This window comes from Sciurus vulgaris (genome assembly GCF_902686455.1).
Source record: "Sciurus vulgaris genome assembly, chromosome: 7".
Classification (NCBI taxonomy): domain Eukaryota; kingdom Metazoa; phylum Chordata; class Mammalia; order Rodentia; family Sciuridae; genus Sciurus; species Sciurus vulgaris.
This window is the reverse complement of record NC_136467.1, coordinates 79,713,812-79,741,125: the sequence shown is the minus strand read 5'-3', so window position 1 is coordinate 79,741,125 and position 27,314 is coordinate 79,713,812. Positions and strand designations below refer to the sequence as shown.

General features: G+C 37.6%; 1 protein-coding gene across 2 annotated transcripts in view; it reads right to left on the bottom strand.

Annotated features, from left to right (window-relative positions):
• The window catches only part of ME1 (malic enzyme 1), a 205,998-nt gene that overhangs the window by 123,362 nt on the left and 55,322 nt on the right, over nt 1-27,314 (bottom strand). For both annotated transcript variants that reach the window (XR_013765019.1, XM_079146979.1), the window contains exon 4: nt 684-759. Coding sequence is in view for 1 of the 2 variants with exons in the window: in XM_079146979.1 (XP_079003105.1) it covers nt 684-759 (76 nt within the window). In the remaining variant the exon portion in view is untranslated. The remainder of the gene's footprint in view (nt 1-683; nt 760-27,314) is intronic.

The following is a 27,314-nucleotide window of genomic DNA, read 5'->3' as shown; positions in this document are numbered from 1 at the left end:
AAAAAGGGAAAATGGAGCCAAAGGGAGAACAAGCATACCTCATCTCCCTCAGACAAGAAAAGTGATTTAGGATCATGTTTAAGATCAGGGCCTCTGGGGGACAGATCTGCAACTTGTACTCAATTCCCCACAGGACACACATTAACATGTAACCTACCAGTGACCTTCCTTCCTCAATTATCATGGTAACTGTTAAGAGGAAATCCACTACAATGTTTCACACAGAAAGCAATCAAATGTCAGTACTACTATTACTTTCATTGTCATTAGCTCACACACAGAAGGAAGTCAGATGAGCTACTTACCTGAGGTCATAATGACAAAGATATGAATTAACAGATTTATTTTGCCTACTTGGACCCTCTTAGTAGATGGTTAAATACAGCAGATAATCATTTGCTTAAATAAATTCAGGTGCATCTTCAACATATATATTATCACTTAACTTGAATAAAGAAATACTAAGAAATGAGACACAAATAATGAGGAAACTACCTAAATAGCTTCAGAATAAAAATTAATCCATTATGCAAAACTCAAAGGGCTATAAATTATGTGATATTCACTTTAAAAGTCAGTGAATGCTACCTAATGCCTTGAAAATTATCAATATCCTCTAACTATCCCATGGGACAGAAAAGAGAACAAATAAATTGCCTCAGTGGAAAAATCTGATAACTTACCTTGATGATGTCTTCTGGCCAAGCATTAAGAATTGAAGCAATATGCCCTCGATCATGGATACTAATAAAGAGACCTCTGAGAGGAAAAAAAAGAAGTAGTTTTAATTTTCTTAGACCTATCAAACTATCCTGAACATTTATATTTTTAAAGTTTATTAATAATCTCCATTTGATTAAAACTAGTGAAAATTATGTCCTTTAAAATATAAGGGTTAGGAGTAAAAAAGAAAGTATGTTAATACATCAACAACAAACTTTATGGTAAATTTATTCTTTTTTTTTTTTTCTTTATTTGGTGGTACCAGAGGATCAAACAGGGGTGTGCATTACCACTGAACTAAATCTTCCTTTTTTTTTTTTTTTTTTTCTTTTCTTCCCTCTTTAATTTTGGAGACAGGGTCTCACTAATTTGCTGAGGATGGTCTCAAACTTGTGATCCTCCCTCCTCAGTCTCCCCAAATTGCTGGAATTACAGGCATGCATCACCACACCCAGCTAATTATTTAATGAAAACATCTAAAAATATTTTTTGATATTTAACATATTTTTAAATATTTTCATTAAATAATTCACTACTTTCATATAGAGAATTTAAGTCTTTTATTAAATTATATAAAACCATTTTGAAAAATAACATGAAGCACACATAAATAGGTATTTCCAGCATATATTCCATTTATTACATTTTTACATTGACGATGAGAATACATATTAAAGATGGCTCAAGTGATTTACTAATGCTGAATAGTTCCTTAATGTAAAGCTCACTTGATTCTTTCATTGGTGAATTTGCAATTCATGTTATTTAAACTCTTACCTGTATCTTTAATATTACCTGCCCTCCCCATGACCTACGAAAGCTTAACAAGTAACTTTACAAATTAAAACACAGAAATTTTTTTAAAATGTAAATGTCAGATGAGATCAGGCGCATTCAGGGTGGTATGGCCACAAGAAATAAAAGCAGGAATCAATAATTGGGATAGATTCAAACTAAAAAGCTTTCTCTCAGCAAAGAAAACTATCAGCAATGCAAAGAGAGAGCCTACAGAGTGGGAGAATATCTTTGCCACTCATACTTCAGATAGAGCGCTAATTTCCAGAATATATAAAGAACTCAAAAAACTCTACACCAAGAATACAAATAACCCAATCAACAAATGGGCTAAGGATATGAACAGATGCTTCACAGAAGATCTACAAGCAATCAACAAACATATGAAAAAATGTTCACCATCTTTAGTTATAAGAGAAATGCAAATCAAAACTACCCTAAGATTTCATCTCACCCCAATTAGAATTTCGATTATCAAGAACACAAGCAACAATAGGTGTTGGTGAGGATGTGAGGAAAAAGGTACACTCATACATTGGTGGTGGGGCTGCAAATTAGTGCTGCCATTCTGGAAAGCAGTGTGGAGATTCCTTAGAAAACTTGGAATAGACCCACCATTTCACCCAGCTATCCCACTCCTTGACCTATACCCAAAGGACTTACAATCATCATACTACAGTGATGCAGCCACATCAGTGTTTATAAGAGCTCAATTCACAATAACTAGATTGTGGAACCAACCTAGATGCCCTTCAACAGATAATGGATAAAGAAACTGTGGTATATATATATACAATGGAATATTATTCAGCCATAAAGAAGAATAAAATTATGGCATTTGCAGGTAAATGGATGGAGGTGGAGAATATCATGCTAAGTGAAATAAGCCAATCCCAAAAAACCAAAGGCCAAATGATTTCTCTGATAAGTAGTTGATGATACATAATGGGGGAGGGGAGAGCAAAGTAAGGGAAGAATGGAAGAAGGATGGATGTGTTAGATGGAAATGAGGGGTGGGGAGGAAGGAAAGATAATAGAATGAGACAAACATCATTACCCTATGTACATGTATGATTACGCAAATGGTATGACTCTACGTACAACCCAAGAAATGACAAGTTGTACCACATTTGTGTAAAATGAATCAAAATTAAAAAAAATAAGTAAATGTCTTACCCTCATTTACAAGTTTTGCTTCACATACTATGGTGATATTTGCATTTGTTTATATTAACACAATTCATAATAGCCAAATTACAGAACCAACCTAAGTGTCCATCAACAGATGACTAGATAAAGAAAACGTGGGATACATATACACAATGGAACTTTATTCATCCATAAAAAAATGAAATTATATCATTTGCAGGAAAATGGGTGGAACTGAAGTACATTATGCTAAGTGAGATTAGCCAGACTCAGAAAGGCAAGGGTCATATGCTTTCTCTCAGAAAGAAACAGATCAAATTGAGGTGTTGTACATGTAGGAATATACCACAATGAATCGCATTATTATATGAAACTATAATGCATCAATAAAAAATAATTTTTTAAAATTTTGCTTTAGTATTATAACTCAAAACAGAATAACATATAAAAAATGTATAGCTTAATGGACTTTTATAAGACAAGCACCTTTTTACATACAACCGTTTAAACAAGGGAAATCTTGCCAGCTACTCAGAAATCATTTCTATGTTTTTTCTCCCAATCAAAAGATCTTACCTTCTAAGAGGGACCACTCTTTCACTTGTGTGGCATCATTTCCTTGATAGTTATAGTTTTATCACCCAAATCATAAAACATCCCTATGCATTGTTGTTTTAATTTGTCTAATACAGTTGGCAACAATCTAAGTTTTTCTGATTACATCCCTATGATATAGATTAGCATGTTAACCTTTTTCAGCATTTTTTGGAAAATTGTTAATTGGATCCAGAGACAATCTGATTCATGTCCAGTTTTTTGCACAAGACACTTAATGGACTGATGTTACCTGAAGAGACAGTAACTGGTAGTTCTTTTTGTGATGTTAGCAGTCCTTGATGGTTAATGTTTAAATTCACCCATTCATTAGTGTTTACAAAATGATGAGATTCCAATTCTATCATTCATTATTTATTTATTGGAAATTTCTTTAAAGAGAAATCATACCATTTTGGTTACCCAATGATACAGGTTAAACAGGAAATGCTTATCCTGTCTCTCCTTATCAGTTTTTAACTGATAAAGGTAGTTTACTAGAATTCTTCAAGGATTTCCACTTAGTTGTTATTGGTGGAAGTATTACGTAGTTATATTCTTGTGTGCTTACATACACATGTGTGTCTGTGGAGTTTTTTTGTTTCCTCTTTTTTGGGGGATCAGTATGGATTCAAGATTTAAATATATTTGATGTGTTTTAATTCATCACATCTGTTTTCCTTACTGATACTCAAATTGTTCCATCTTTATCAAGTAGAAGAATCTTCGTGTTGTCTCTAGTCCTAATATGCCCATTGTAGTTTTTAATAGCTTCCTTGCTTTCTATTATAATAAGATGTTCCAAAATAATAGTTTTCAAAAAACTATTACAAAAAACTATTCCTCTAAGAAGCCCAGGTTTCTCTAAGCAGAAACTGTTTTTTTTCAAAACCACAACCTAAGTAATAGTGCCGTCTACTGTTACTATTTGACCAAAAGGTTGTTATGGGAAAAAAAATAAAAAATTTTTTAATAAGATTCACCTTCTACGGATTCTCAAGTTGGCACTCTTCAAGTATACCACTATTATTTTTTAGCAAATTCTACTGACCACTCTCCAAAAGGACATTTACACCTCTACTTTCTGCTCACATCTCCTACATCCACACCTCTCATTCTCAGTTGATAACCTAATCTTAAATTCTAAACAGAAATAGATGAAACATAATTAAAAATGCCTCATTTTTCTTACATAAATTCTATTAATCCATCTGAATCCTTTTTTATGTCCTCTTCCTTCCCTCTGGTTATAATCTCCCTAACATTTTTAAGGCATTTCTCTTGTGCTCGGGATCCTTCCAATCTTTCAAAGGCTTCACTCCTGCAATTATCCTATCTCTTGTTGCACCACTACTTTCTCTACTGGATCAAATTTATTTGCATAAAAATCTGTCCTAATATTATCCATCTCTTCAAAAGACTGAATTTTGTCCCTTATTCTCCTCTCCGTCATAGCAAAGCTCCTAAAATGATTTGCATATTCTTACTTGTCTGTTTCTATACCTCCCATCTCTCTTCAATCTATCAATAAGGCTTTTCTCCCCACACTTCTCCATCAACTCTTAACAAAGACATTGGTGATTAACCCTGAACACAGATAAATGTCATCCTCAATTTTCATCTTTCCTGACTTCTCCATTGTTGATCTTACCCCTTGAAACACTTTCCTGCCTCTGTGATACCAAATTTGCCTGGGTTTCCTCCTGATCACTACCTGCTACTTGTCAGTTCCTTTGCTGCCTCTTCCTCCTCTACTAGGCAGTCTTTTTTTTTTTTTTTTTTTTTTTTAGCCTCCCATGCACTTTTTTTTTTTTTTTTTTTATTGTAAACAAATGGGATACATGTTGTTTCTCTGTTTGTACATGGCGTAAAGGCATACCATTTGTGTAATCATAAATTTACATAGAGCAATGTTGTTTGATTCATTCTGTTATTTTTTTCCCTTCCCCCCACCCCTCCCACCCCTCTTTACCCTCTATACAGTAGTTCCTTCCTCCATACTTGCCCCCCTCCCTAACCCTAACTCTAACCCTTCCCTCCCCCCCATTATGTGTCAACCTCCACTTATTAGCGATATCATTCGTCCTTTGGCTTTTTGAGATTGGCTTATCTCACTTAGCATGATATTCTCCAATTTCATCCATTTGCCTGCAAATGTCATAATTTTATCATTCTTTATGGCTGAGTAATATTCCATAGTATATATATACCACAGTTTCTTTATCCACTCATCAATTGAAGGGCATCTAGGTTGGTTCCACAGTCTGGCTATTGTGAATTGAGCAGCTATGAACATTGATGTGGCTGTATTTCTGTAGTATGCAGCTTTTAAGTCCTTTGGGTATAGGCCAAGGAGTGGGATAGCTGGGTCAAATGGTGGTTCCATTCCAAGTTTTCTAAGGAATCTCCACACTGCTTTCCATAGTGGCTGCACTAATTTGCAGCCCCACCAGCAGTGTATGAGTGTACCTTTCTCTCCACATCCTCGCCAACACCTGTTGTTGCTCGTATTCTTGATAATCGCCATTCTAATTGGGGTGAGATGGAACCTTAGGGTGGTTTTGATTTGCATTTCTCTTATTACTAGAGATGTTGAACATTTTTCCATATGTTTGTTGATTGCTTGTAGATCTTCTTCTGTGAAGTGTCTATTCATTTCCTTAGCCCATTTGTTGACTGGACTGTTTGAATTCTTGGAGTAGAGTTTTTTGAGTTCTTTATAGATTCTGGAGATTAGTGCTCTATCTGAGGTATGATTGGCAAAGATATTCTCCCACTCTGTAGGCTCTTTCTTCGCATTGCTGATAGTTTCCTTTGCTGAGAGAAAGCTTTTTAGTTTGAATCTATCCCAGTGGTTGATTCTAGCTTTTATTTCTTGTGCTATGGGAGTCCTGTTAAGGAAGTCTGGTCCTAGACCAACAAGATGAAGATTTGGACCTACTTTTTCTTCTATAATCTGCAGGGTCTCTGGTCTGATTCCGAGGTCCTTAATCCATTTTGAGTTTAGTTTCGTGCATGGTGAGAGATATGGGTTTAGTTTCATTCTGTTGCATATGGATTTCCAATTCTCCCAGCACCATTTGTTGAAGAGGCTATCTTTTCTCCATTGCATATTTTCGGCCCCTTTGTCTAGTATGAGAAAATTATATTTATTTGGGTTTGTGTCCGTGTCCTCTATTCTGTACCATTGATCTACCTTTCTATTTTGGTACCAATACCATGCCGTTTTTGTTACTATTGCTTTGTAGTAGAGTTGAAGATCTGGTATTGCAATACCCCCTGTTTCACTCTTCCTGCTAAGGATTGCTTTAGCTATTCTGGGTTTCTTATTCTTCCAGATGAATTTCATAATTGCCTGCTCTATTTCTGTAAGGTACGTCATTGGGATTTTAATTGGAATTGCATTGAATTTGTATAGCACTTTAGGTAGTATGGCCATTTTGACAATATTAATTCTTCCTATCCAAGAACATGGAAGATCTTTCCATCTTCTAAGGTGTTCTTTAATTTCTTTCTTTAGTGTTGTATAGTTCTCATTGTAGAGGTCTTTCACCTCTTTTGTGAGACTGATTCCCAAGTATTTTATTTTTTTCGAGGCTATTGTGAATGGGGTAGTTTTCCTAATTTCTCTTTCTGAAGATTCATCACTTATGTATAAAAATGCATTGGATTTATGGGCATTGATCTTGTAACTTGCTACTTTACTGAAATCACTTATGAGTTCTAAGAGTTTTCTGGTGGAATTTCCAGGTTCCTCTAAATATATAATCATGTCATCAGCGAACAGGGATAGTTTGAGTTCTTCTTTTCCAATTCGTATCCCTTTAATTTCTTTGGTTTGTCTAATTGCTCTGGCCAGAGTCTCAAGAACGATGTTGAATAGAAGTGGTGAAAGAGGGCATCCCTGCCTTGTTCCAGTTTTTAGGGGGAATGCTTTCAGTTTTTCACCATTTAGAATGATATTAGCCATGGGCTTAGCATAAATGGCCTTTACAATATTAAGGAATGTTCCCACTATCCCTATTTTTTCTAGTGTTTTGAGCATGAAGGGGTGCTGTATTTTATCAAATGCTTTTTCTGCATCTATTGAAATAATCATGTGATTCTTGACTTTAAGTCTATTAATATGGTGAATTACGTTTATTGATTTCCTGATGTTGAACCAACCTTGCATCCCTGGGATGAAACCCACTTGATCATGGTGCACTATCTTTTTAATATGTTTTTGTATGCGATTTGCTAAAATTTTGTTGAGAATTTTTGCGTCGATGTTCATTAAGGATATTGGTCTGAAATTTTCTTTCCTTGATGAGTCTCTGTCTGGTTTAGGTATCAGTGTGATATTGGCTTCATAGAATGAGTTTGGGAGGGTTCCCTCCTCTTCTATTTTATGGAATACTTTGAGAAGTATTGGAATAAGCTCTTCCTTAAAGGTTTTGTAGAACTCGGCTGAGAACCCATCTGGTCCCGGACTTTTCTTTGTTGGTAGGCTTTTGATGACTTCTTCTATTTCAATACTTGAAATTGGTCTATTTAAATTGTTTATGTCCTCCTCATTCAGTTTAGGCAATTCATATGTCTCTAGAAACCTGTTGATGTCTTCGAAATTTTCTATTTTGTTGGAGTATAGATTTTCAAAATAGCTTCTAATTATGTTTTGTATTTCAATCCTGTCTGTAGTGATATTTCCTTGTTCATTCCGAATTTTAGTGATTTGGGTTTTCTCTCGTCTTCTCTTTGTTAGTGTGGCTAAAGGTTTATCAATTTTGTTTATTTTTTCGAAGAACCAACTATTTATTTTGTCAATTTTTTGTATTGTTTCTTTTGTTTCAATTTCATTGATTTCAGCTCTGAGTTTAACAATTTCCTGTCTTCTACTACTTTTGGTGCTGTTCTGTTCTTCTTTTTCTAAGGCTTTGAGCTGTAGTGTTAGGTTGTTTATTTGTTGAGTTTTACTTCTTTTATTAAATGCGCTCCATGAAATAAATTTCCCTCTAAGTACTGCTTTCATAGCGTCCCAGAGGTTTTGATATGATGTTTCTTTGTTCTCATTTACCTCTAAGAATTTTTTAATTTCCTTCCTAATATCTTCTGTTATCCATTCATCATATAATAGCATATTGTTTAATCTCCAGATGTTGGAATAGTTTCTGTGTTTTACTCTTTCATTTATTTCTAACTTCAATCCATTATGATCTGATAGAATACATGCTAGTGTCTCTATCTTCTTGTATTTGCTAACATTAGCTTTGTGGCATAATATATGGTCTATTTTATAGAAGGATCCATGTGCTGCTGAGAAGAAAGTGTATTCACTCTTGGTTGGATGGAATATTCTATAAATGTCCGTTAAGTCTAAATTATTGATTGTGTTGTTGAGATCTATGGTTTCTTTGCTCAATTTTTGTCTGGAAGATCTGTCCAGTGGTGAGAGCGGCGTGTTAAAATCACCTAGTATTATTGTGTTGTGGTCTATTTGGTTTCTGAAATTGAGAAGGATTTGTTTGACATACATAGATGAGCCACTGTTTGGGGCATAGATGTTTATGATTGTTATATCTTGCTGATTTATGCTTCCCTTAAGCAGTATGAAATGACCTTCTTTATCCCTTCTGACTAACTTTGGCTTGAAGTCCACATTATCGGAAATGAGGATGGATACTCCAGCTTTTTTGCTGAGTCCATGTGCATGGTATGTTTTTCCCCATCCTTTCACCTTTAGTCTATGGGTATCTTTTTCTATGAGGTGAGTCTCTTGCAGGCAACATATTGTTGGATCTTTCTTTTTAATCCAGTCTGCCAGTCTATGTCTTTTGATTGATGAATTCAGGCCATTAACATTCAGGGTTATTATAGAGAAATGATTTGGTTTCCCGGTCATTTGGTTCATTTTAAAAATTTTGTTTATTTATTTGTTTGACACAACTTGTTTCCTCCTTTATTTGACAATTCCTTTAGGATAATTCCTCCCTTTGCTGATTTGCTTCTTTGTTTTTCATCTCTTCCTCATGGAATATTTTGTTGAGAATGTTCTGTAATGCTGGCTTTCTTTTTGTAAATTCTTTTAGCTTTTGTTTATCATGGAAGGATTTTATTTCATCGTCAAATTTGAAGGTAAGTTTTGCTGGGTATAAGATTCTTGGTTGGCATCCATTTTCTTTCAGGGCTTGAAAAATGTTGTTCCAGGCCCTTCTAGCTTTTAGGGTCTGGATTGAAAAATCTGCTGTTATCCACATTGGTTTCCCCCTGAATGTAATTTGGTTCTTTTCTCTCACAGCCTTTAAAATTCTGTCTTTATTTTGTATGTTAGGTATTTTCATTATAATGTGCCTTGGTGTGGGTCTGTTGTAATTTTGTGTATTTGGAGTCCTGTAAGCCTCTTGAACTTGATTTTCCATTTCATTCTTCAGATTTGGGAAATTTTCTGATATTATTTCATTGAATAGGTTGTTCATTCCTTTGGCTTGTTTCTCTAGGCCTTCCTCAATCCCAATAATTCTTAAATTTGGCCTTTTCATGATATCCCATAGTTCTTGTAGATTCTGTTCATGATTTCTTACCATCTTCTCTGTTTGTTCAGCTTTGTTTTCAAGGTTAAATATTTTGTCTTCAATGTCTGAGGTTCTGTCTTCCAGGTGTTCTATCCTATTGGATATGCTTTCTATGGAGTTCTTAATTTGGTTTATTGTTTCCTTCATGTCAAGGATTTCTGTTTGGTTTTTTTTCAATATCTCTAACTCTTTATTGAAATGATCTTTTGCTTCCTGTATTTGCTCTTTTAACTGTCGATTGGTGCGATCAATCAATGCTTGCATTTGCTCTTTCATCTCATCATTCAATGCTTGCATTTGCTCTTTCATCTCCTCGTTTGCTTCTCTGATCATTTTAATTATGTACATTCTGAACTCCTTTTCTGTCATTTCTTCTGCCATGCTGTCATTGGGTTTTATTGATGTAACACCTAGATTTGTTTGCAGCATTTTCTTTCCTTGTTTTCTCATGTTGTTCAGATATCAGTGGACCGCTGAGATATTGCAGATTTCCTCTGTTGATTTACAATGACCCTGAAGATTTCTATATATATCCCCTCTTAGCCTTCAGTAGGCTGAAGTCTTGGAGGAGGTTGATAATGCGGTGCTCCACAAGGAAGCTGCCTCTCTAGGAGTGGTGGCCTTCAGGTGGGGTATATTCCCTGCTAGTGGGCAGAGGTGCCTCCACTTGTTGACCAATGGTCATCCAAAGGGGACCTAGGCTGTGGGCTGAAGCAAGGCCTGTTTGGGCCTGAGTCTCTGGTTTTACCGTCCTTGTGGGAAACCTCACCCAGCAGGGAAGACTCACCCGGTGGGGAGGTCTTGCTGGTCAGTTTCCTCCTACAGGTTCCCCTCAATTTACAGCTACTGCCTGGGCTGGGCTGCCTTCCTCTGCAAAGTTTCCAGGGGCCCGGCCCTACCTCCTGGGCCTGGGAGCCTCACCCTTCGCAGATGAATCTCCTTAGGCTGCCCCTCCTCAGAGAATTTGCCCATAGGCCTGGAACCTTCGCTCCGCCCTAAGCCTGTCTCTGTGCGGCTCTTCCACCCAGAAGCCTCCTAGATCCTGGGACCCTGTTCTGCACCTAATCGCCTGGCTGCGTGGCCCCTCCTCTGAGCAGCCACTTGTGGCCCCGAACAATCGCTCTGAGTCCCAGAGACCCGCCACAGGCCTCTTCCTCCAGACAGCCGCCCAGTATGCCGGTGCGGTCACTAGGAGTCCAAGAAACTCACTTCGTGCCTCCTCCTCCCACCAACCACCCGTAGCCCGGGGCAATCAATCACTCCGAGTCGAAGTGACCCTGCCCGTTCCTCCTCCTTCTCCAGATAACCCCCCGGGTGTTCAGGAGCAGTCCCTCTGAGTGGCTCTGAATCCACGTGACCCGCTGCACGGGTCCTCTGGGCAACTGCCCGGAGCTCTGGTGTGGTCCCTCAAGACCAAGCGTCCCACCACGCTTCTCCTCCAGGCAGCCCCCCTGTGTTCAGGAGCTGTCACTTTAAGACCAAACAACTCACCACTCGCCTTCTCCTCTGAGCAGCCGCCTGGAGCGCTAATGCAGTCACTGCGAGTCCAAAGGACCCGCCGCGCTCCTTCTCCTCCTTCTCCTACTCCTCCGGGCAGGCCCCGGGGTTCAGAAGTGGTCAGGGTCCAAACAGCTCGCCACGCAGCCCCTTCTCTGGCAACCGCCTGTAGTTCCCGTATAGTCACCCGAATCCAAGCGGCCGCTCCTCTTCCTCCTTGTCCTCAGGGCAGGCCCCGGGGTTCAGAAGCGTCGTTCTGATTCCAAACAGGTCGCCGCGCGGCTTCTCCTCTGGCAACCGCCTGCAGCTCTGGCGCAGTCTCTCCGAATCCAGGTGGCCACGCTCCTCTCCTCCTCCTCAGGGCAGGCCCCGGTGTCCTGAGTCCACACAGTTCTCCCTGCCACTCCTCCCCCGGGCAGCCGCCGGAGCCCCAGTGGCTGCTCCGAGTCCCAGCGCTGTGCCGAGCGGCCTCCTCTATGGCGCTCCAGCGGGGGGAGGGGCGTCTCGCCGGCAGTTCTACTTCACAAAGTTTCCTGCGTTCCGGGACCCCCGTCCCATCCGGGATGCCCCCCCAGGGGGTGAGAGTCACCCGGCTACTTTGAGTTGGTCCCAAGCGTCTCAATATCTCCTCTCTTGAATCCTGAGTTCTGGAGCAACACGTAATGCAGCCACCCTCTAGGCCGCCATCTTCGGAGTCCCCCTACTAGGCAGTCTTGATGTTGAACTGTTCCAAGGCTCTACAGTCATCTCTCTTTTCCATCTATACTCTCTTGGTGTATCTCATCCAGTTTCATAGTCTTAAACAGCATATTCATAATGATGATTCTCAAACTTCTGTCTTCAACCTAGTCCTCTCATTTGAGCTACACACTAGAAAACTAATTCTTTGTCATCATTCAGGTCTTAACTCAGACCACAGTTCCTTAGACAGGGTTTCTCTGATTAACAGTAGTCAAAGCTCCTCTACCACATTTTTATCATCTTCATAATACTTACATAAATATCTGAAATTATCTTATTTGTTCAAGTTTATTGTCTTTCTGTTCCCTGGCACCACCCCCAGTGCACATATACACACAAAACAATAAAGTCCCTAAGTACAGAGACTCTGGGTTATACTAATACCCCAAAGCCTGTATGTGTGTTGGCATGTAGGATTTATCTGACGATATGTATTGACTTCAGTGCTGAAAAATAAGGCTTTTATAATCAAAATTTTTAATATGTATATTTTTTAGTTGTAGGTGGTCACAATACCTTTATTTTATTCTTTTGTGGTGCTGAGGATAAAACCCAGGGTCTCACACATGCTAAGCAAGTGCTCCATCACTGAGCCACAACCCAGCCCACTTGGAACTTCTTAAGGAAAGAATTTATGTTGTATTACATTAAGAACTTCTTGGCAATATAATATTAAATGATATTTCTTGGAAACTTCTCAGCCATGGTTTTCCAAGTAACACTGGTTTCAGGAAACAATTATGTTTTAATGAATGATACCAAACTTTACTTACACCAATTAAATGCTAAGATTTATTATATACAGATCTGAGTTCAGCTTCAATGGAAGAGCACTGGCCACCTATAATAATCTCTTGCAAAAGGTAGAAATTCATTCATAGCAAAATGTTTATTCTTGAAGATGATTCGATAAGTCAAAGATCTACAATGTCCCACCCAAGTCAAGCACTGTGAGTTATTTGCAAGATTTCCTGAAATGCCTCCATGATTAAAATCTAATGAGATATCCAAAAGTGTTTGGCACAGAAATGATTCATACTTTCTGGTACAGAGTTGGATATGAAACATTAATCCTCAACATACACATAATATAGTTGTAAATGAAAATTTAGATGAGAAGGTATCAATGATCTCTTTAAAAGAATATAATTACAGTGAACAAAACTTTTCATTGACCTTTTACTTACTTATAAATTTTTTTAAAATATTTGATTTTTATTCAAAGTATGTTAAATAGGCCAACCAAAAATATTCAGTTGTGTCTATTTCATTTAAGAACTGAGACAATTTTAAAATGTGGATTGTTTTTTTATATATATAGTTTGAATTTTTCTCATAACCTCTAACACTATATATATATTCCATTCTCAAAACAGATTTGGGAAATGAAATAAGTCTTACTTCTTCACATTTTCTCAGATAACATCCGTAATGGAGTTTGTTTTATATCAAAATAGAATTAATTTTGAATTCCAATAATATGCAACTTTATGTTATAACTGGACTTATATTTTCTTTAGGAAATGGGTTTATAACCCTGTTCCTGAGCAAGTGGAGGAGGCACGAACTCAGTAGTTTTCTGTAACAATATCCTTTTCCATTACAGAAGCTGATTTTACTGTCTTCTGAAATAAGAAAATTACTCTCCATATTTTTCACAAAATGTGAGCATGTACTAATGTGCCCTGGGAGTTAACCCAGAATTGAGTTATACCAACAGATCTGTATAATGGGAAAGACAGTACAAACAGTCAAGATTTAAGATAGTTTCACTTTAATTTTTCAACTTTGTGATGATGAGGAAGCAATATACATTCAGTAGAAACCACAGTTCAAATTTTGAACTTTGATCTTTTGGGGGGCTAGTAAGATGTGTTATGACACTCTTGTGATGCTCAGCAGCAGCAGAGCGCCCCAGCTCCCAGTCAGCCACACCATCATGAAGATAAACTGATACTCTACAGAGCATTATGTAGCTAAGGTGTTCCATAAGTTAGATAAACTAAATGCACACTTGCCTAATAATTTTCTAATTTATGATGGGTTTAACAGGATGTAACCCCATGGTAACTGAGGAGCATGTATACTTCAGAAAGCTAAGATCATATAAAATGTGAGCCTAAAGATCAGGAGATAACTAGGATAAAAATGCAGAGTTAAGAGTCATACGTCTAGAGTAGAAAGGAACAGAAGAAATTACAAAGACAGACAAAAGAAAGGAGCAAAGGGAGAGGTATCACAAAATTCATACCCAAAATAAAAGAATAGGATGCCTAAGAAGAGTCCTCAAGAATAAAATGATCTAACAGTAGGATGCCCAGTATTTTGAAGCCAAGAGGAGTCAAGGGAGGAAAATGTTAAGGCCTGGATCTGTTACTCAGATCTTAAGAGTAAATTCTTAAATGAATTCTTGAAAGTATATTACAAAGAACTGTTTTTTCTTAAAGTATTTTATTATAATAGCCAATGAGATGTTTCATCACTACCAAATATTTAATGCATTTTCTACAGATAAAAACATTCTTCATAATCAAAACCAGGAAATTAACACCATACATTTCTACCATTTAATCCTGACATCATTCACATTTCACCCTTTGTCCCTATGATTGATGTCCTTCACAAGAAAAGAGTCTAGTTCAAAATCCTATGTTGTATTTAGTTGCCGTGTCTCTTTGGTCCCCTTCAATCTGGAACATTGTCTTAGTCTCTCCTCAACTTGTATGTATCTTAATACTTTGGAACTTACAAATGTTTTCATAGAATGTCCCTCACTTTGAATTTGTGTGGTATTCTCTCAAGATTAGATTCAAATTACACAACCTTTGTAGGATCACAAATGTGATGCTCGCTGCTTCCTGCTAACTTTCAGGTGGCACCCGCCCATCCCAACTTGTCTCATTACTGAGGATGCTCATTTTGATCACTTGCTTAAGGGGTATCTTTCAGGCTTCTTTACTATAGTCACTCTTTTTCTTCTCTGTAATTAGCATGTATTTTGTTGGAGGATTCTTTAACACTCTGTAAATACATTGTTTATTTGTCCAATTTTCAATTATTCATTTGTTTATATCAGTATGGGTTCGTGGTTATAGCTGCAGAGCTTTTTGTTTGTTTTGTTTTATTTACAGTGTTGGAGATGGAACCTGGGGCCTCATGCATGCCAGGCAAGCACTCTACCACTAAGGCAAACCCCAGGCCACCTAGGTTTTAATCTGCTGTAAATATGTTTTTTTGATGTCCAACTGTCCCAGATGTGACCAGTGGGAGACAGTTCAAGTTTGCTTCTCTGTTCTTTTGACACATCCCATTATTCTATACATATGTCCTTATTTTCTAGCACAAAACATCTGTTACTCTGTTGCAGCCCTGAAATCTGAAATTTCTCTAAAGAGTTTTGACTCCTTTTGGAGGAGAATTATATTTAGATTTGAGCTCTATGCATTCAATGTCACTGGGGTGTTGTTGCTCCCACCCCAACCCAATGGACTGAGCTACAGAATATGTGTTTGTGTGTGTATACACATGCACATTTATTTTTATATCTACCTAGATGCTGAAAACCACAAATACACAATACCTCCAACTGAGTTCCTTCTAGTTTTCTCTTTCTAGTTTTCACTTTCTCCTATTGAGAGAAGCCTAGTTCCTATTATACTTCATGTATCCACTTACTTGGTCAGTTCTCCTAAATGAAACCAATCTCTGCTCTTCCCCTCCCCAGCTGGACATTCCACTCACCTCACCAGCCTCCAATCTCTAAAGCAGACAGCCCTCATACAAAGATGCCCTCCTCAGTCCACTGGAGCTCTGACAACTGGCATTGGAACATTTTCCTACGTTGGGTCTTCCCTCACCTTGTTTGCCTCTTCCACCCTGATCTGTCTATGTGGGTATTTCAAATCCAGCCCAAGCTTCAACATTTTATGCTAGGGCCCCAACCCTGTCAATCAGAGAACAGAATGAAGGTACATGATGCAGAGAAGAATACAGTCTTACTGCTGCTGCTGCTACCTTTGTGGAACATAAAAACTGGTGCTGGATAAGCAAAAAGAGGCTTTAATTATCCATAGCTGCTAAAGTGATTCTAACCTACATGACATCTTTACATATTAACATTATTATACCTTTTCTAATTCTTTTATCTTTCATTTTTCTTTGTTGTTTTTCATAATATGAAACAAACTGGTTTTTCTCCTTTCAGATTTAATATATTTCTTTTAATCTACAAAGTCCTTCCTCATCAATCATAATATTCCAGCACAGTATGTGAGGCAAGGGTCTAAGATCCCACTGCATATCTTTCCAAATATCATACTTCTGGCATAAGTATCCTTTGATCCCCCCCCCGCCCATTAGTGTCTCCTTTCCTTCAGCACCTGTTTTGCTTTTTCCTCCAAGTTATCAGTCTATCCTTATCAAATTTCCTCCTTTATTCAACTAGGTTTTATCCATTCTGCCAACGATTCTTAACTCCTTTACCTATTTATCTATCACATCCTTTCTGAAAACCTTCAAATCTAAATCAACCCACATTCTCTTCTCTTCAACTTCAACTGTAGAATGATGCTTTAAGAAGGCACTCTACCAGGTGTGTAAGATCCATTAAGGCCTCATGGTCTCTCTGGTGTCAGCTAGGTCCTCATGACTCAACATGCCTTCCTCAAGTACCTCCTACGAGCTATTCTTAGATTCTCCATGAGAGCTGCTTCACATTTCTCCTGCCCCTCACTCCCCCCACCCACACTTTCATTATATTAGCTCACTTTTGTGTGTCTCTAAAAGGAAAACAGAGGTTCTCAGCTCCTACCCACCTATAAACGTCCTTCCATCAGTACCTATGCTGCTTCATCACAGTATCAGAAAACTCAGTATCAGTGTCTCTGTCCACTAATCCTGTTCATTGATGCTGTCACTCTCTGGCTACTCCTCAGTCTTCTTCACAGCCTCCTTTGTTTCTGCTTACACTAAATGCTGGCATTCTCTAAGTTCAGATGTTTAATGTTTCTCTTTTTTGATTCTAATGAAAAAAGAAAGCCTAGGGATTCCTTGCTTTGCTCCCACCATTGGATTCATTTTCAAAGTCCACTTTATCTTAGTTTTAGCTATATATGATCCTTTGAGTTTATCTCCCCTTCTTGGTTCCATCCCTGCTCTTGGCATCTGATCAACTACTCTACTCTCGAGAAGTATCTAGTTTCCAATTCTAGTGATCTTTTAAAGGTTCCTTTAGGCTCTCCTCCAGTACTTCTGGCTCCTCTTCATTGCCCAGCTAGTTCTTAATTGCTTATCAGAGAGCTCCTCTTGAAAATATTTCCTGACCCACATTCTCAAGCTGAGTTTGGAATCCCTCTGTAATCCCACAGAACCTTGCTGTATTTCTCCTCTAAAACACTTATCATTCTGCATACAATTTTTCACTTTCTTATACATTTTTCCTACTAGATTACAAACTTTTGAAGTCAAGAATTTTGTGTTTCTTACTAAAAGAAAAGAAGGAAACAGGGAGTAATGGAAAGAATAAATAGAAAGTAAGCAGTAGCTAGCCCAACAGTGGGTGAAACTATGGCAAGAATTCTAGGATGAAGAACATTCAGGAGCTATGTGATCAATAGGTGTAATGGGGGTGGAGGGCCTTCTGAAAATGAAAGGGCATAAAGAAACAGAAAAATGAAAGGAAAAATAGCACAAAATCATAACCAGTGTTAGGCTCTAAGACTTGGAATACTTGGCAGCCAAGAGATCAAGCATTAGAGAACTTGGTGTGAATATTGTAGCAATACATCTCAGCTACTGCATCTGAGGAATAAATACAAATTACAAGATCGTACCAACTTTGAAAGAAAAGTAAACACTAAGGTGGTTTAAGTGTTTCCAGTTTCAGTCCTAAAAGTTCTCAGAAATAAAAGAAAAAAAGGTGTGGGATCCCTGAATACTAATTTTATTATAGAAGTAAAAGAATTTTTAATTGAAGCCAGAAGAGAAAAGTAGATTGCCTATTGTTTCTGGGTACCTACTTCCAAGAGTAAGTTCTCCTTATTATGATATAACATCCTAATAATACTAGTATAAGTGATCATTTTCTTTGTACAACTTTGATTTTGCTTTGCAATGATAGTTGTGTGAATTTGTTTATTGCAGATATTGCCTAAAGCTTTATTTCTAGACTTAGTCCACATGAAAAGTCAAAATTATTATGGTGGTCAGATTTTTAAGATAGACTCCAAGACTTAATAGCCTCCTGGTGTCCACACTTTGATAATCCCAAGACTGTACATACAATGGATTTTATTTTGATTCAATTACATTAACACAGTTAGCTTTACAATAGGAAGATTATCTGGGTGACTCTGTACTGTTCCACAATAGATATTTTTCCCCAGCTGGGCAAAGAAGGTAAAGTCAGAGGTTCAAGGCATGAGGACTCCAAGCACTGTTGCAGACATTGACAGGGCCAAGAGTCAAGGAGTAAGAACTTCTTGTGGAACTAAGAGCAGTTCCTAGCTGTCAGCCAGCAAGAAAACAGGGACCTGACTCCTGAAACCTCAAGGAACTGAATTCTGCTAACAAGATGAGCTTGGGGCTGGGGAGATAGCTCAGTCGGTAGAGTGCTTGCCTTGTAAGCACAAGGCCCTGGGTTCGATCCCCAGCACCCCCCCCCCCAAAAAAAAAGAATGAGCTTGGAAGCAGATTTTTTCTGCAAGTCTCTAGGATAAGAATATAGTCCAGCTGACACCTTGAATTTAGTTTTGTGATACCCTGAGCAGAGAACCCAACTACCCCATGCCAGACTTCTGACCCAAAGAACTGTAAGCTAATCAGTAGATGTTATTGTAAGCTGCCAAATTTGTGTAATTTGTTACAGAGTAACAGAAAACTATCACAAATATTGTCAATATAAAAAGTGAAAGTTAGATACTCATTCCATTAGTTACAGACAGTGCTAGACACCAAGGAAAACACAAGAGGACAATCCAGGTACTGTCAAATACCTCTGTTTTCACTTCTGTGACCAAATTACCAATGTACAGCACTGATGGTTCAAGTCTAAACAGCGTAAGTTGCATTCAGTTTCCAGAAATCAAAAACGGCTAAGATTGGCAATATTCTTCTAAATGGTGATTAATATGCTAGCTATTACAATTCAATTTCAATTACCTACTAATTGCCTAACTAGAAGGCCTGAGACTTACAAGAGGTAGAACTAGAGTAGAAAAAAGAATGTGGAGATATGGATTACTAGAAGTCTTTTAGAGAACTAGTGATTCTTACTATGGCATTCCTCTTGGATTGACTGTCTTTCCTTGAAAGAGGACAAAACTTTAAAGACGCAGAATTATGACATAAAAAATGCACTTTAATGACTTACAAAAATGTATATTAATAAGCTTTGATCTGATTCTCTAATATATTCTTTGAGAATTAATACTTAACTACTAATTATGTTTCTGACCTTTAAGGATTTTCAATTCACTGCATTTACTTCTTCAATTTTAAGGGAGTCTTAAATATTATCATATAATAAACTCAAATACAAAAAACTGTGGTGTTCTCACAATTTTGGACACTGATTTATATAACTAATAACTTACTGAGTAAATTCTAGTGTACTTTATGGTTCTATACTATAGAAGGACACTGGATATGAACAGTACTTTTAGTAAAAGCTATGAAATCTTAGAACAGTCAGTTAATTTCACTAACCTCAGTAATTTACAGTTAAGTAAAAGAAAAGTAGGTCTAGAATGACCCATAAAACTGTGGCTCAATATTCTCTGAAATATACAGTATTATCTTTTTTTCTTCATTTTAGTTTATTTTTATTGTAAACAAATGGGATACATGGAGTAACAGCATACCATTTGTATAATAATACATTTACATAGGGTAATGATGTTTGATTCATTCTGTAATTTTTTCCTTCCCCCCCACACTTCCCACACCTCTTTTCCCTCTATACAGTCCCTCCTTCCTCCGTTATTGCCCCACTCCCATGCCCCATTATGTGTCATCATCCGCTTATCAGCGAGATCATTCATCCTTTGGTTTTCTGAGATTGCCTTCTCTCACTTAGTATGATATTCTCCAATTTCATGCATTTGACTACAAATGCCATATTTTATTCTTCTTTATAGCTGATTAATATTTCATTGTGTGTGTGTATATATATATATATATATACACACACACCAAAGTTTCTTTATCCATTCATCAATTGAAGGATATCTAGGTTGGTTCCATAGTCTGGCTATGGTGAATTGAGCAGCTAGGAACATTGATGTGGCTGTATCTCTGAAGTATGCTGATTTTAAGTCCTTTGGGTATAGGCCAAGGAGTGGGATAGCTGGGTCAAATGGTAGTTCCATTCCAAGTTTTCAAGGAATCTCCACACTGCTTTCCAGAATGGCAGCACTAATTTGCAGCCCCACCACCAATGTATGAGTGTACCTTTTTTCCCCACATCCTCACCAACACCTATTGTTGCTTGTATTCTTGATAATCGAAATTCTAATTGGGGTGAGATGAAATCTTAGGGTAGTTTTGATTTGCATTTCTCTTATTACTAAAGATGGTGAACATTTTTTCATATGTTTGTTGATTGCTTGTAGATCTTCTGTGAAGCATCTGTTCATATCCTTAGCCCATTTGTTGATTGGGTTATTTGTATTCTTCCTGGAGAGTTTTTTGAGTTCTTTATATACTCTGGAAATTAGCGCTAAATTAGCGCTCTATCTGAAGTATGAGTGGCAAAGATATTCTCCCACTCTGTAGGCTCTCTATTTGCATTGCTGATAGTTTCCTTTGCTGAGAGAAAGCTTTTTAGTTTGAATCTATTCCAGTTATTGATTCTTACTTTTATTTCTTGTGCTATGGGAATCCTGTTGAGGAAGTCTGATCCTGAGCCAACAAGTTGAAGATTTGGACCTACTTTTTCTTCTATAAGATGCAGGGTCTCTGGTCTGATTTCAAGGTCCTTGATCCATTGTGAGTTGATTTTTGTGCAGGGTGAGAGATAGGGGTTTACTTTCATTCGGTTGCATATGGATTTCCAGTTTTCCCAGCACCATTTGTTGAAGAGGCTATCTTTTCTCCATTGCATATTTTTGGCACCTTTGTCTACTATGAGAAAATTGTATTTATTTGGGTTTGTGTCCATGTCCTCTATTCTGTACCATTGATCTACCTGTCTATTTTGGTGCCAATACCATGCCATTTTTGTTACTATTGCTTTGTAGTAGAATTGAAGATCTGGTATTGCGATACCCTCTGTTTCATTCTTCCTGCTAAGGATTGCTTTAGCTATTCTGGGTTTCTTATTCTTCCAGATGAATTTCATGATTGCTTGCTCTATTTCTGTAAGGTACATCATTGGGATTTTAATTGGAATTGCATTGAATCTGTATAGCACTTTTGGTAGTATGACCATTTTGACAATACTAATTCTGCCTATCCAAGAACATGGGAGATCTTTCCGTCTTCTAAGGTCTTCCTCAATTTCTTTCTTAAATGTTTTGAAGTTTTCATTGTAGAGATCTTTTACCTCTTTGGTTAGATTGATTCACAAGTATTTTATTTTTTTTTTGAGGCTATTGCAAATGGAGTTGTTTTCCTCATTTCCCTTTCAGCTGTTTCGTCACATATAAAAATGCTTTAGATTTATGCGTGTTGACTTTATAGCCTGCTATTTTGCTGAATTCATTGATGAGGTCTAGAAATTTTCTGGAGGAGTTTTTTGGATCCTCTAAATATAGAATCATGTCATCACCAAATAGTGACAGCTTAAGTTCTTCTTTTCCTATTCGTATCACTTTAATTTCTTTAGTCTGCCTAATTGCTCTGGCTAGAGTTTCGAGGACAATGTTGAATAGAAGTGGTGAAAGAGGACATCCCTGTCTTGTTCCCATTTTTAAAGGGAATGGTTTCAGTTTTTCTTCATTAAGAATGATGCTGGCCATAGGCTTAGCATAAATAGCCTTTACAATGTTCAGGTATGTTCCTACTATCCCTATTTTTCCTAGTGTTTTGAGCATGATGGGGTGTTGTATTTTGTCAAATGCTTTTTCTGCGTCAATTGAAATAACCATATGATTCTTATCCTTAAGTCTACTGACATGATGAATTACGTTTATTGATATATGGATGTTAAACCATCCTTGCATTCCAGGGATGAACCCCACTTGATCATGGTGCACTATTTTCTTAATATGCTTATGGATACGGTTTGCCAATATTAGTTAAGGAACTTTTCATCTATATTCATCAAGGATATTGGTCTAAAATTTTCTTTCCTTGATGTGTCTTTGCCTGGTTTGGGTATGAGGGTGATATTACCTTCATAGAATGAGTTTGGTAGGGTACCCTCCTTTTCTATTTCCTGGAATACTTTGAAAAGTATTGGAATGAGTTCTTCTTTGAAAGTCTTGTAGATCTCGGCTGAGAATCCGTCTGGTCCTGGGCTTTTCTTGGATGGTAGGTTTTTAATGGCTTCTTCAATTTCATTGCTTGATACTGATCTGTTTAAATTGTGTATGTCCTCCTGGTTCAGTTTGGGAGGAGCATATGTCTCTAGAAATTTGTCAATGTCTTCAGTAGTTTCTATTTTGTTGGAATACAGATTTTCAAAGTAGCTTCTCATTATGTTCTGTATCTCAATGGTGTCTGTCATGATATTTCCTTTTTCATCACGAATTTTAACAATTAGTTTTCTCTCTCGGTCTCTTTGTTAGTTGACTAAGGGTTTGTCTATTTTGTTTACTTTCTCAAAGAACCAAATTTTTGTTTTGTCAATTTTTTGAATTATTACTTTTGATTCAATTTCATTGATTTCAGCTCTGATTTTAATTATTTCCTGTCTTCTACTACTTTTGCTGTTATTCTGTTCTTCTTTTTCTAGGGCTTTGAGCTGTAATATTAGGTCATTTAGTTGTTGACTTTTCATTCTTTTCAGGAATGCACTCCATGCAATGAATTTTCCTCTTAGTACCGCTTTCATAGTGTCCCACAGATTTTGATATGTTGTATGGTCATTCTCATTGACCTCTAAGAATTTTTTTATCTCCTCCCTGATGTTTTGTTTTCCACGTTTCATTCAATACCATATTATTTAGTCTACAGGTGTTGGAGTAATTTGTGTTTTTTATTTTGTCATTGATTTCTACTCTCAGTCCATTGTGATCTGATAGAACACAAGGCAGTATCTCTATTTTTTTGCATTTCTTAAGGGCTGCTTTGTGGCATAACATATGGTCTATTTTCAAGAAGGTGCCATGTGCTGCTGAGAAGAAAGTGAATCCACTCGTTGATGGATGGAATATTCTGTATATGTCCATTAAGTCTAGGTAATTGATTGTGTTACTGAGTTCTATGGTTTCTTTGGTTGGTTTTTGTTTGGAAGATCTATAGAGTGGTGACAGCGGTGCATTCAAGTCACCCAGAATTATTGTGTTGTGCTCTGTGATTCCTGAAATTGAGAAGGATTTGTTTGATGTACAGGGATGCACCATTGTTTGGGGCATAAATATTTACTATTGTTATTTCTTCCTGATTGATGGTTCCCTTAAGCAGTATGAAATGTCCTTCTTTATCCCTTCTGACTAACTTTGGCTTGAAGTCCACTTTATCTGATATAAGGATGGAAACCCCCAATTTTTTACCGAGTCCATGTGCATGCTAGGTTTTTTCCCATCCTTTCACCTTTCGTCTGTGGACGTCTTTCTCTATGAGTCTCGTGTAGGCAGCATATTGTTGGGTCTTTCTTTTTAATCCATTCTGCCAGTCTGTGTCTTTTGATTGATGAGTTTAGCCCATTAACATTCAGGGTTATTATTGAGATATGATTTGTATTCCCAGTCATTTGGCTTATTTTTGGTTTTTAACTTGGCTTGGTTTCTCCTTTGAGTGGTTTCTCTCTAAGGTAGTTCTTCCCTTTGCTGACCTACATTGTTGTTTTACATTTCCTCCTCATGAAATATTTTTGAGAACATTCTGTAGTGCAGGCTTTCTATCTGTAAATTCTTTTAACTTTCATCATGGAAGGATTTTATTTCATCTTCAAATCTGAAGGTAAGTTTTGCTGGGTATTGGATTCTTGGTTAGCAACCATGTTCTTTCAGAGCTTGAAATACTTTGTTCCAGGCCCTTCTAGCTTTTAGAGTCTGGGTTGAGAAGTCAGCTGCTATCTGTATTGGTCTCCCCCTATATGTAATCTCATGCTTTTCTCTCATGGCCTTCAAAATCCTATCTTTATTTTGAATGTTAGGCTTTTTCATTATAATGTACCTTGGTGTGGACCTGTTGTGATTTTGTGCATTTGGTGTTCTGTAAGCCTCTTGTATTTGATTTTCCATTTCATTCTTCAGGTTTGGAAAATTTTCTGATATTATTTCATTGAATAGGTTGTTCATTCCTTTGGTTTGTATCTCTGTGCCTTCCTCCATCCCAGTAATTCTTAAATTTGGTCTGTTCATGATGTCCCATAGTTCTTGGAGATTCTGTTCATGATTTCTTACCATCTTCTCTGTTTGGGCAACTTTATTTTCAAGATTCAATATTTTGTCTTCATTGTCTGAGGTTCTGTCTTCCAAGTGGTCTAGTCTTTTGGTGATGCGTTCCATTGAGTTTTTTATTTGGTTTATTGTTTCCTTCATTTCAAGGATTTCCATTTGGTTTCTTTTGAGAATCTCTATCTCTTTGTTGAAATGACCTTTTGCTTCCTGCACTTGCTCTTTCAGCTTATTGGTATTATCATTCATTGCCTGCATTTGCTCTCTTATCTCATCCTTTGCTTCACGAACCATCTTAATCATGTATAATCTGAAGTCCTTTTCTGACATTTCTTCTAACATACTGTCATTGGATTCTATTAATATAGAATCTAGATTTGTTTGGATCATTTTCTTCCCTTGTTTTTTCATGTTGTTCATGTATCTTCCCCTCTAGCAGTGCAGATCTGGGGTATTGCAGATTTCCCCCTATAGGCTTATAGTGGCCCTATAGGTTTCCAAAGCCCTTTCTTTAAAGGGAGATCAATATTAGCAGTGCCCAATTCAGACCCTATGGAATCCTAGACCAAATAGCCCCTATGAGGACAATAACAAAACTGTCATAATAAACAGAATGAGTTCAAATATTATTTTCAGTAAAACAAACAGATTTGCAATAAGGTCTGCAGTTTCTAATGGAGGACAAAGAGGATGCAGAGGGATGTAGAATGTGGCTGTTAATGGGATAAGAAAAGAATATACAGAAGTTCTAGATAATAGAAAGGGTGAGAGAGTAATCCAAAGAAACTGGATGTTAGCATGCAAAAAAGGGAGAAAGAGACTCTGAGGGAACAGGTAAACAAAAGGAAAAGAGAGCAAGAAAAGTAAAGAAATAAAAACTTAAACTTTTTCAATAAGGAGAAAAAAGAAAATCTACAGTATAACAGTCATATAGTAATGAAACCTCCCAGAGTTCAGTAGCCTGATGCAGGAGAGGTACCTGACAATGAGCTTCAAGCCTCCAGCAGGTGTCTCAGGATGAGTTTTGCCCCACCTAAAGATAGGAGCTACGGCTTCCAGGATTATCCAAGATGGCCACTCTGGCTTCCAAATGTGTTGGCAAATGGGGAGCTGCAGCTCAGAATGTAGATGTGGTCAGCTGGAGGTCCTGGAGGCAGGGTGCAGTTGGTCAGGCAGGGGTCCTGGAGGTCCGGTGTTTGGTGTGGTTGTGGTATCCTGGAGGCCGGTTGCAATCAGTCGGTCTGGGGTCTTGGTGATAGGGCGCAATCAGTTGGTCTGGGGGTACTGGTGGCAGGAAGCAGTCAGTCGATGTGAGGGTCCCAGAGGCAGGGAGTGATCGGTCAGGCTGAGGGATCCTGGAGACGGGGCTCAGTCAGTCCTGCAGGGGTCCTCCGGGGCCTGGCTGTTGTCTCAAAATGGCAGCAGCCATGTGTAATCAAACCTGCAGGTACTGTAACAGTGAACTTCCAGGCAACAGCAGGCAGCTGGTGCTCCGCTGGCGGTTGGCGATCAGTTTGCTGACTGTTGTCGGACGATCGGGAGGTGAACCTCGTGCGTTGGGTGATGGATAGGTATAAGGTAGGCAATGGACAGGTGAGAGGCAGGCAAATGGCAGGTGATAGAAGCCTGACAGTGAGCAATCTGCACTCAAAAAAGGCATCGATATGCTGGCAGACTGCAGGTGATCACAGCAGATAAATGGGGTAAACGTCAGGGGATCGATAAGCAGCAAAACCTGCCTTACCAAAAAACAGATATCCTCTGTTTGAAACCGGAGTTATGGAACGACAAGGAACGCAGCCTCCCTCTAGTCCGCCATCTTGGATCTTCTCCCTATCTTTTCTAATCCTAAGATTGCAATAGGAATAAATTTCCCACTTCATTTTCATTTTCATCTTCAACATGTGCTAGCTACCAGAGAACTTCAGGAAAGCTGAAAAGAAAATCCTCCTTTTGTAGACTTTTTAATAAAAATGTATATTCTGTAAAGAATTGTCCTTAGAAATTTCTTTCCTACTCTTCCTTGTAGTTATAAGTACATGGTTAAGGGTCAGGTCATTACATGAAGAAAAAGGAGGGATGATTAGTGGGAAATCACAGACTTTTCTGTTAGCAGTTCAAAGAGGAAGTGTCATTGGAAATTTAATTTCTACTCCTGATACTGAACTTACAGTAGGCACTCTATATAAATCTATTGAATGAAAGATGTTTGTTTCATGATTTCAAAATATAATTTTATTTAGAATTTTGGCTGATTAGATTATTTCAAAACAATTCCCTATTTTTTTTTCCAACAAATCACTGACCTTATTTTTCCCTTCTACATACATGCAGAATTTGCCATCATAAAATAAAAATATTCTCCTTGGTAAGATGCAGATAACATCTTCCATTTTTGAACAACTGGTAGAGAAATGACACTTCTATTTTCCAAAATGAGAAATGCTGGTTATTATTCTTACATTATATATTGTGACCACATCTGTGATAGTTTTAAAAATGTTTCACCAGCATCATAAATGAACTACTTTTGTTCAATCTATATGTACAAACTGGCATTCACTGTACAATAACCACTGTATAGTAAAAAACAAAATAGTTTTTAAAGAAAATAATGTGTTCCTCTACATAAGCCATGCCAACTAGTCCCTTCAACTGGCAGCTCCCTTCATATAGACAGCAAGTACCTTTTACTTGAATGACAATCTTTTACTCATTTCATAACATGTAAGCTCCCTTATTATTTAAGTAATATATGTAT